The following is an 11,351-nucleotide window of genomic DNA, read 5'->3' as shown; positions in this document are numbered from 1 at the left end:
TTCTAATTTTTATTTAGCAGAAGATGTTTAGGCACTAATTCTATGATCATTTTGGTAGATGATACTTTGCAAGAGTTGAGCACACTTCCCAGAATCTTTAAGTGGTCGTATGAAAGATACTGTGCTTTTAGTGAGAAACCTGGGACCTGGTTTCAGCTTTGACCATTTCCTTTGCCTTAGAAAAGGAAGACTTAAAACTTGGTCTGTTTGCTTCTTGCAGTTTTCAGCAGCGTATTATAAAACATACATTACCCATGGGTTTGCCAGTAACAAGCGCTGATAGAGAAGGTAGGGGTGTATGCTATGGTAGAAATGTACCTATTCCTGTTTAATGTAAACCACATAAACGTACACAGACTGACCCAGATCAGGTTTTTCTGGAACAGGAAAGTTAGGGACAAGCTAATTGTCGAAAACAACCAATTTTAAAATGTGTATTTATTCTTAGTTTTTTTGGATCCCAACACATCTCACCGAATTGTCCTAGAATACACTGCTACAGTTAACACACCTGCTACAGAGGTTGACCAACAAAAACCTTTGTTGATTGGCAGCTGGTGCTAGCTCACTGAACGCTTTGATTGGACGATTTAGTGGGGGTGGGGATCTCAGCTCCCTTTCCTCTCTTCTACCAAGGTTACTTCATTGGATTGACCAGCTGTCAGGTTGACCCAAACCTGCCTCCTTTTGGTGGTGTTTGTCGGGATCGCAACACAATAGCCCGAGGAGAGCCTCCCCTCGTAAGCTCCGATTGGCTGGGCTCAACCTTGGCGGTTTCTGATTGGTCCAATGAAGAAACACCAAGGTAGGTTGCCTAGCGATCCTGAGGAAGCTGATGTGTTATTCCTTCTCTGCATCGAAGGATCAGGAAGTTTGTGCTCTCTGCGTGGCTGAGAAGTTTTTCTACCTACTAGGACGGGGGGGAAGAGGGGGAACAGGTGTCCCCCTAAAACAGAGCGCAAGCTGCAGCCTGCGTCGGGCCGTAACCCAGGAGTAACGTCAGGTAAGCAACGGAGGATATACATTTCCTAACGTCCAAAAACAGCCTCCAGATTTTTTATTTTCTGGGGAGAGGGAGGTTCTTATTTAGTTAGTTTTTGGCCATTTTTTTTTTTCAAATAGTGTTTTTAACTTGTAAATGTCGAGGGGGTGTTAGTTCCTCAAAATTCCCCTTAATTTTTTTTTTTTCTCTGAAGACCTAAAGTTTTTTTGGATTGGGTTAGGAAATAAACCCTATTCACAGTACCAAATAAGGCTAATGCCTGTAAGCATTTATTTTATGTTTTATTTTTTCCTCCTCCACTCTTCTTCCCGCCTCCCACCAAGAATTATATTTGAAATATAGCCTTGTATAAACAGTCTCTTGTAGGTCACTTCACTTGTATTTCTCTTAAAAATGTTCACATGCATTTCTGAGTATTCATTTTAATCAGTATATATTTATTGAGCAGTTACAACGTTAAAGACATTGTGCTAGTTGCTATGGAGACTATAAAAACCCAAGAAGACAATATCCCTGCCCTCAAGAAGTTTACAGTTGAGAGACAGCCATACCAAAAGAAAGACTATAATAAATACTTTAAAGGATGTAAGTATAAATAAAGTTCTGTGAAAGTACAGCTGAGAGAGAGACCAATTCTGGCCATGGGACATATATGGGTAATGGAGAAGGAGATTCACTTAAGGCTTTACCTGGGTCCTCAATAGACCTTTGAAGAATGGGTAGGTAATAGAGAGGAAGGGAAAAAGGAGAGAACACCGACATGTACAAAGGAGGAGAAGTAGCAGCATGGGACGTTTGAGAAATGGTTTGTTAACAGTACATAATTGAGAGTAATGTAATGGGAAATATTGCTAGAAGGTAGGATGGGATCCAGTCACAGAGGCTCTTGAATGCATTCTTTTTGTCTTAAAAAAGATATTCTTTTAAATGATTGCTGATGAGGGGCGCCTGGGTGGCTCGTTGGTTAAGCGTCCGACTTCGGCTCAGGTCATGATCTCACGGTCTGTGAGTTTGAGCCCCTTGTTGGGCTCTGTGCTGACAGCTCAGAGCCTGGAGCCTGTTTCAGATTCTGTGTCTCCCTCTCTCTCTGCCCCTCCCCTGTTCACGCTCTGTCTCTCTCTGTCTCAAAAATAAATAAACGTTAAAAAAATAAATAAAAATAAATGATTTCTGATGAAAAATATTTATTATATATCATCTTAAAAATGGATGTTTAGATTTATTTAAAATAAAGTACGCTAATTTTAAACTTTATCACAGATGATTTATTGCACTTTCTCTTGAACGTAGATTTTTAAAACATCTGTGGTATATGGTATAAAAGGGCACGTGCTTTGTTTGTAATTGACAAAGAATTTGTTAATCTTTTAATATTCTCTTGCTGGTACTTTTTGTTGGCAGCTGTTTGTGTATTTGCAAGATGGCTAGCTAGGGGTAGAGATGAAAGTTTTCTGGCTATATAGAATTACTACACGTGATCTTCTAAGTATTATTCTGTAGCAGTGATTTCCAAAGGGAGTGCATGAAGTGAGTTATTAAGTTATGGGAAGAAAATATGAGAATATATGTTTATATTTAGTTTTTCTTATTTTTTAATTTTCTCTTTTGTGTATTATAATGTGCCATTGAATGCTTATACAAATTACATATAAATTATTATATGCCTTTTGGACCTGGATGCTCCACAATGTTTATGCTGTCCCATAATATTTAACTTGGGGAGGATCCATTTTGTGAAAGGAATTACCATGATGGATATATACTCCTGGGTTATAGACTATGCACGTAAAATTGGCAGACTTAAAAGATAATCATTTCTACCAGTCTTTAAAATCACTGATTTTATTTTTCTGTCAGTGCCTTCTGTGTACTTTGGGAAAGATATGTTAACCTAGTTTTTCTGGTCATTATTCCTTTATTTAAGTTTGTATATATTTCATATTTCTATACATTTGTAGTATGTTAATATGTATGTTTTTGTTTACATAAGCACACATACAGATATTTTTTTGTCACTGCCCCCCCTCCCCCCCACCCCCCCCAGAAACAGGTGAGAATGACCACTTTAACTCACCGGGCCCGTCGCACTGAAGTAGGCAAGAACTCTGAAAAGAAGGTGGAAAGTGAGGAAGACACTAATCAAGACAAGAGTCCAGACAATGAGGACTCTGGTGACTCTAAGGATATTCGCCTCACCCTTATGGAAGAAGTATTGCTCCTGGGACTAAAAGATAAAGAGGTAATGCAGTTGGGTTTGGTAGCCCGTCTCAAAGACTCCTGAATGTCAGAATGTTTTTAGGAAGTAACCTGACAGAATATTTTCATGAATGCTCAGTTGGCCTTGGAATTGTGCTCTAGCCATCTGAGGGATGGGAGAGTTTGGGGAGGATGAAATCCAGAAGTATAATTACTTGAAATGTAATTTAATTACAAAATTACTCCAAAATTCTGGAAGAGACAACAGAGAATATAACACAGTGTAAAATTTTGGTACTTGTATTTCCCCAGCGAGATTGAAGGTGAAATAACTTCCTATTAAACTAAGCAGGCCCACACAATGAAGTTGTCTTGAGCTGTGGAGAGGAAAATCTTTTAAATGACAAGGAACATGTATGATTAGCTGTTTTACAAAAATAAACAGTGGGTAGGTTTCTTACAATTCAGTAGAAATAATTTTTTAATTCTATTTTCTGGATCTTTAGAAGTTAAATATCAATAACTGATAAGGAATATTTTAATTTAGAAAATGTTTTTAAATTAATTGCAGTTTTCCCTTATTAATAGAACATTTTATAATAGAATTAGTCTTGAGATAACAAGTCTTGTGGTACATATTTGTGGTATATATGTGTTGGCTTTCCTACTAGTACTATACATCATCTTTCATTTATAATTTAACTATTTTTTTTAATGTTTATTTTTGAGAGAAAGAAAGAGAGCATGTGAGCGAGGAAAGCACAGAGGGAGAGGGAGACACAGAATCTGAAGGAGGCTCCGGGCTTTGGAGCCCAGTGCAGGGCTTGAACTCGTGAACTGTGAGATCATGACCTGAGCTGAAGTCGGGTGCTTAACCGACTGAGCCACCCACGTGCCTCTGTAATTTAACTTTTTATTGTGTTTCACTTTCTTCTTTAATGAAGAGGTTATGAAGAAATATAAATGTAATATTTTAAACAGTCTACTTCCTTTCCAAGAAAGTCTTTAGTAAATACAATAATAATAAAGGCACATTTATTATTGCCTCTGTTTGGAAACTTAGCAAGTTAAAGTGTTACTTTACATTAAAAAATACTAAAGTTGGGGGCGCCTGGGTGGCTCTGTCGGTTAAGCATCTGACTTCGGCTCAGGTCATGATCTCACAGTCCATGAGTTCGAGCCCCACATCAGGCTCCGTGCTGACAGGTCAGAGCCTGGAGCCTGCTTCGGATTCTGTGTCTCCCTCTCTCTCTGCCCTCCCCCGCTCATGTTCTGTCTCTCTCTGTCTCAAAAATAAATAAAAACATTAAAAAAAAATTTTTTTTTTAAATACTAAAGTTGGGCGTGCCTGGGTGGCTCAGTTGGTTAAGGGTCTGCCTTTGGCTCAGGTTATGATCTCACAGTTCATGAGTTCAAGCCCCACATCAGGTTCTCTATTGTCAGCGCAGAGCCTGCTTCAGATCCTCTGTCTTCCTCTCTCTCTGCCCCTGCCCTGCTCGCGTGCACGCGCGCGCACGCTCTCTCTCTCTCTCTCTCTCTCTCAAAAATAAATAAGCTTAAAAAAATACGAAATTTTGCTCTGATAATTGTCCTTAGCTAGTAATGAATTGGCTACATACATCTAATAACACGTGTTCTTTTCTGCACCGATTCCTCAAATTTAGGATTACCTTTGTTTCTTTTTCTTTTTTTTTTTCTTTTTTTTTATTAATTTTTTTTTCAACGTTTATTTATTTTTGCGACAGAGAGAGACAGAGCATGAATGGGGGAGGGGCAGAGAGAGAGGGAGACACAGAATCGGAAACAGGCTCCAGGCTCTGAGCCATCAGCCCAGAGCCCGACGCGGGGCTCGAACTCACGGACCGCGAGATCGTGACCTGGCTGAAGTCGGATGCTTAACCGACTGCGCCACCCAGGTGCCCCTCTTTTTTCTTTTATTTTTAAGTTTTTATTTATTTGAGAGAAAGTTTGTGAGTGGGGGAGGAAAAGAGAGAGGGAGAGAGAATACCAAGCAGGCTGTGCACTGTGGGGCTCAAATCCACAAACCATAAGATCATGACATGAGCCAAAGTCAGACCCTTAACTATCCAAGCCACCCAGTTGCCCCCATTTTATTTTCTTTACCACTTTTCCTTTCACTATTTTTTGTCATGTCAGATTACCAACTTGAACAAAATTTATAAGACTTGTTATAGCTTGTGTATTGGTAAAACTAATATTAAAGACATCATATATGTACTTGACCAAGACATGGAAAAATCAGAAAATCTTGCCCACAAGTATATTTTCCTGTTTGCTGAGAAAGTTGATGAAGCTCTAGTTTTATAAAAATCAAACAAATGAGGGGCGCCTGGGTGGCTCAGTCGGTTGAGGTCTGACTTCAGCTCAGGTCACGATCTCGCGGTCCGTGAGTTCGAGCCCTGCGTCGGGCTCTGGGCTGATGGCTCAGAGCCTGGAGCCTGCTTTCCATTCTGTGTCTCCCTCTCTCTCTGCCCCTCCCCCGTTCATGCTCTGTCTGTCTCTGTCTCAAAAATAAATAAATGTTAAAAAAAATTAAAAAAAAAAAAAGAAAGAAAAATCAAACAAATGAAAACACAAAATTGACTCTCCAAGAGAACATGAGAGTAGGTCTGAAGATTAGGTGGTATAAATACTGTTTTGAGATGTTTACACAGTGGCTAGGAAACCTTCACTGACTGTAGAAGAGCATTTTAGAACTAAACATCTATTTGGTTATTTTACTTTTGAATAGGAATGATTAATTTCCTGCTGACCTTAGATACTAGAATTTTTGTTTCTGTTTTGTAGAGAATCTAACTTTGGACTTCTCTTTGTGTGTTTTTAAATGTATAATAGTTAATATAAATTTAAGGCAATAGAGTAAAAAATAAAGGAACTCTGGCAAGATACCATTCAAAGATGAGCATGTAACAATTAACCTTTTGAATTGTTCTCATTTTATTTTGAAAATAGTTGACAAATTATGTTTTTACCTTTCAGTTGGCTTAGGAAGAACAAGAAATGACAAATCCTTAGGTGTAAATAAATAGGAGAGGTCAAACCTTCTGATTTATTAAAGTAGTTGTGTTGTTCCAAAATGCCAGTTATATAACTATCTCTAAAATTATTAGTTGATTTCCAGCACTAATTATTTTCTTCTCAACTCCTAAACTACTCATAGATTTATTTAATCATTATTTAGCATGATCGGGGGTACCCATTATGTGCTTAGCATTGTACAAATACTAAGGTAAATATAAAATAGTATAATATATGGTCCCTGGCTTCAAGAAACTTGAATTCCAGCAGGGGAGACAAGACATCGATACCTTGTAAAACTAAAGTAACACAAAGGCACCTGGGTGGCACAGTCAGTAGAGCATAGGATTCTGGAGCTTGGGGTTGTAAGTTCAAGCCCCACGTTGGGTGTGGAGATTACTAAAAAATAAAAAAATAAAAGCTAAGTAACCCAAAGGTCCATCCACTGCAGAATAAATAAAAATGAATTGTCCATTTATTTAAATGAACATAAATATCTTTTCTATACAGAATTAAAATGAACATTGTTATAAAACATGTATGATTCTCATGTAATGTTCAGTACTGGAAGCCAGACACAAAAGACATACTGTGTGATTTCATGTATATAAAATTTTTAAAAAACTAAACTATAGTGTTTGGGTTTGTGTATTTAGGTGATTAAAACTATAAAGAAAAGCACAAAAGGGATTACCATAGTTGTGAGCATAGTGCCTACCTTTCTTTAGGAAGTGTGAGAAGTGGGGGGTAGGTATTAGTGGTTAGAAAAGAACACGAGCTTTCTGGGTACTAACAGTTTCCTGTTTCTGTACTTGAGGAAAGTTTCATGGATTTTTCACTTAGAGATAAGTCATTGAGCTTTTTTCACTTTTGTTTCATGCACTCTTCTGTGTGTGTCTTATATTTCACAATTCAAAAGATTTTTAGAGAAGTAAACAACAGTAAAAATCCCAAGTTTTCCATGTTAGAAGGGTAAAAAAGCCAAGAGAGTTGGAAGGAAGAGAGATCATCATGGGGGAAGAATAGGAGGTAGTAAAACAAGCTGGACCTTTAAGAAAGGTAGGACTAATATAACTGGAGTGAAGGAAACATATTCTGGATGAGGGAACCTGCAAGTATGAGCTTGATAAGTTTGGGAGATAAGTAACCACTATGACTGAAGTAGGTGGCATTCTTGGAGAACAAGGAGAGTCAAAATTGGCAAATTAGATTCAGACTATAGAGTGTGGCAGATTTTTGAATGCTAGGTAGAGACTTTTAGACTCTTTATTTATTTATTTTTATTTTAATTCCAGTGTCGTTACATACAGTTTTATATTTAGGAGTATAACATAGTGATTCAACAATTCTGTGCATTACTCAGTGCTCATCACGATAAATGTACTGTTTATCCCTTTGACCTAATTTCACCCATCTTCCCAGCAACCTCGCCTCTGGTAACCATCAGTTCGTTCTCTATAGTTATAGATTCTTTCCTTTAAGTAATGCGATCAGCCGAATGAAAAGAGCAAAGCCCATTTCATTTTTGTGTACAAATTAATGACTTAGTGATATTTTTACTCTATGTTCTTTGTGAGTATATGTTTTGATATGTATATAATTTCTTGTTTTTGCATGGCTTTAGGTTTGTGGCACGTAAAAAAACAAAACAAAACAAAACAAAACCACCTTCTAAGTGTTAAACTTTGTATTCCAAACTCCCAAAATTAAATTTTGCTGAAGATTTCCATAGGATTCTTTGTTTATAACCCAATACTATGCAGGGACAATAGTCCCTACTTTTGAGATCATTTATAGTCTAGTGGGATGAGAGTGGCTGGAGAGGCTGGAAGGGGGATAGGGAAAGTCAGCAGACCATTGCAGTGCATGTGATATATGTGTGACTGTGTTGTGGGGACTGAGGGAACAAAGAGGAAAGAAACCCAACCCAAGTGGGTGGTAGAGAGTGCTAGTGGGATAGGGGAGGAAAGAGATACTGGGAAAGACTTCTGGGAGGTGATAACTCTTAACCTGAATTCTGAAGATGAGCAAGAGTTAGTTTGTGAAGAGAAACAAGTTCTAGGGGGAAAAAAATCAGCTGAATGCTTGTGATAGTTTCAGTGATGTGCAACTGGAATCACAACAGATATTTAAAAACATCTCATCTCCTTTAAATGAACTCAGTTGTTTTGAAACTCAACTACCAAAACTTAGCTGGGCATTCAGTTCTGTATTTTATTGTTTAACCTTTCTAAAATTGTGAAATACAGCGTATCTAGAAAAATATATAAAACACATATCATGGGGTCATCCTCTTGTACCCTTCCCTGATCACATGCTACTGCACTTCCTGCTACTCTGAATATGTATATATATCCTTAAACAATGTATTTTAGTTTTGCATGTTTTTAAACTGTATGTTATTCGATTATGCTGTTACGTATCTATCGATTATACTGTTACGTATTCTTTTGCTCAATATTATGTTTGAGATTCATCCCATGTTGTTGCATATCATTTAATTTAATTCAGTTCATTGGAATATAGTATTTCAGTTATATCAGTATACCACTATTCATTCATTCTCATGGTTAACAGACATTCAGGAGTCCATTATAGACAGTGCTGATAAGAATATTCTTGTATTTATCAGTTATGTTCTTTCAAACAATGCCACTATTCATATATATAGAAAAATGATAAATCAGGGGTATCTGGGTGGCTCAGTCAGTTAAGCGTATGACTCTTGATTTTGGCTCAGGTCATGACCTCACTCACGGTTTGTGAAATCAAGCCCAGTGTGAGGCTCTGCGCTGACAGATTTTTAAATTAAAAAAAAAAAAAAAAAAGATTCTTTCTTTTCCTCTGCTCCCTCCCCCACTCTCACTCTTTTTCTCTCTCTAAAGAAAAAAAAGGAAAGGAAAAGTTGCTGAGTCCTAAAATATTTTATTAAAATCAAAAGTTTAAAAGTCTCATTTAGGTCACTGCCTGGTCTTTTAGTTTCCTGATTGCACAAAATGAACAATAAATCCCTTGTCAGTAGTTTTTGCCATTGTAAATAGAGCAAGTGTATCAGAAAGACTTGTTTGTCAGGTTTTGTGGTTTTTTATTAACATAGGCTGTTAAAAAAAAAAAAAACAGAACCGTTTTGTTTTTTTTTATTATATCCATTCATATAACCCCCCAAATTTACTATTGGTACAAAAAGAAGAAAAATGGAAGACCAAAGTCCTATTTTAACAGTAGGAAATATAGTTTAAGCTATTTAATTGAGAGGCCTGCCTCTCCGTATACCTCCAACCCCTAACTGCACACTGTTCTCTTTCAAAATATCTGGCATGGATATTAAGATAAAAACCACCTACTTATATTTGGACCTTTGGCTGTAGCCACTGAACCTATACATTTGATGTGAGCCAGTCCATGTCTTTGTGTCCTTTTTTTGTGTGTTTATCCAACTTAAGAGTCTTCAAAACAATTTGCATTTTCTCATGCTTGATCCTGCAAGGCAAACATCATCTTCTCTTTATGAAAGCAAAATCAGATGGTTAATTGGCCAAGAAGTGATGGAATTTATGTTCAAACTGACTCCAAGTACAGTTTAAGAAGGGGCATGCTTGCAAAACACGTATCACATATTTTTCTGTATTTCTTGCTGAACAAAGAAAATTGTTCAGGATTGTTAATGCTTAGTGGAAAACCAAATATTTCATCTCCTAAAATAGTTTTATATGGAGTTTATACCTCCTATAGAGATAAAAGATTATTATGTCCTGCAGTAATTTTTGGCACAAGTTATTTTTCTCAAGCTTTATCCGTGGTTTTCTTATTCCAATATGTAATACCCTAGCAAAGCCCACTGTGTTTTGTTTTGTTTTGTTTTGTTTTAGCAAAGCGCACTCTTAAAGACTTTGGGATCCCATAAAAATATTAAGTTGACATCAATAATGGCAGAATAAGAGAAAGTACCATTTAGCAATTCTCAATGATACAATTTTATCTTAGTTTCATCCTACTACCTCACATTTTAAGGAGGAAATATGAAAGTCCTACACATTTTTTCTCTTTTCTTTCTTCTGTCAAACAAGATACCCTGGTCATAAGAAACAATAAGTCCAGGGGTGTCTGGGTGACTCAGTCGGGTAAGCACCTGACTCTTGATTTCCGCTTGGGTCATGATCTCACGGTTAGTGGGTTCGAGTCCCGCATCGGGCTCTGTGCTGAGAGCCGGAGCATACTCCGGATTCTCTCTCCCTCTCTCTCTGCCCCTCCCCTGCTCATGCTCTCTCTCGCTCCCCAAATAAGTAAACTTTAAAAAAAAAAAAAAAAGTAAACATATAAGAAACAATAAGTCCAATAAGAAGTTTCAATAATCCAATTTACAAAATGAAAAGTGTTTAGAGGCAGTAAATGAGGGGTGCCTGAGTGGCTCAGTTAAGCATCTGACTCTTGATTTCGGCTCAGGTCATGATCTTAGAGTTCATGAATTCGAGCCCCACATCAGGGATTCTTGGGATTCTCTCTCCCTCTCTGCCCTTCCGCTCCTCACGCACTTTCTCACTCTCAAATAAATAAGCTTTAAAAGAGGCAATAAATGATATTTATTATAACCATATCTTCAGAAAGTCTAGTGTGTAAATAAATAGGCATTATATTTTTCTTCTCAGTTCACAATGACAGCCATAGATTAGATCCCATGTCATACATTTTTCTTATGGAAGGAAGAGGAGACTATTATACTAAAAAGATACAAATGAGTAGGTAGGGTTCTTTTTCTTTAATTTTATTTTTTTAGGTTTATTTCTTTTTGAGAGAGCGCGCGCACGTGCACGAGCAGGGGAGGAGCAGAGAGAGAAGACAAAGAGGATCCCCAAGCAAGCTCCACGCTATCAGTGTGGAGCCCGACTCGGGGCTTGGACTCCCAAACAGTGAGATCATGATCTGAGTTGAAATCAAGAGTCAGGACAAGAGTCAGGACACGTGTGGGGGGTGGGGGGAGAAGAAAGAAAAAAAAAAGAGGACATCTTAACCAACTGTGCCGGCCAGGCACCCCTTTCTTTAACTTTAAAGCTAAGACCAAATGAATACACAAGCTTCTTTTAGATTTTTGTGCAGGAGTATGTTGTATTAAGTT

At 37.5% G+C, this 11,351-nt stretch overlaps 1 protein-coding gene across 2 annotated transcripts in view; it reads left to right on the top strand.

The window, feature by feature from the left end:
* The first annotated feature begins 658 nt into the window (after positions 1 to 658).
* The window catches only part of GOLPH3L (golgi phosphoprotein 3 like), a 37,294-nt gene continuing 26,601 nt past the window's right edge, over positions 659 to 11,351 (top strand). Inside the window, exons 1-3 of one of the 2 annotated variants that reach the window (XM_019837803.3) lie at positions 659 to 1,003; positions 1,452 to 1,588; positions 3,048 to 3,242. In XM_019837803.3, the coding sequence (XP_019693362.1) occupies positions 3,060 to 3,242 (183 nt within the window). In that variant the 5' untranslated portion in view covers positions 659 to 1,003; positions 1,452 to 1,588; positions 3,048 to 3,059. The remainder of the gene's footprint in view (positions 1,004 to 1,451; positions 1,589 to 3,047; positions 3,243 to 11,351) is intronic. The other variant, XM_011285122.4, reaches the window with a different exon arrangement.

This window comes from Felis catus, chromosome C1, assembly GCF_018350175.1.
Source record: "Felis catus isolate Fca126 chromosome C1, F.catus_Fca126_mat1.0, whole genome shotgun sequence".
Taxonomy (NCBI): Eukaryota; Metazoa; Chordata; class Mammalia; order Carnivora; family Felidae; genus Felis; species Felis catus.
This window is presented reverse-complemented; position numbering and strand designations above follow the sequence as displayed.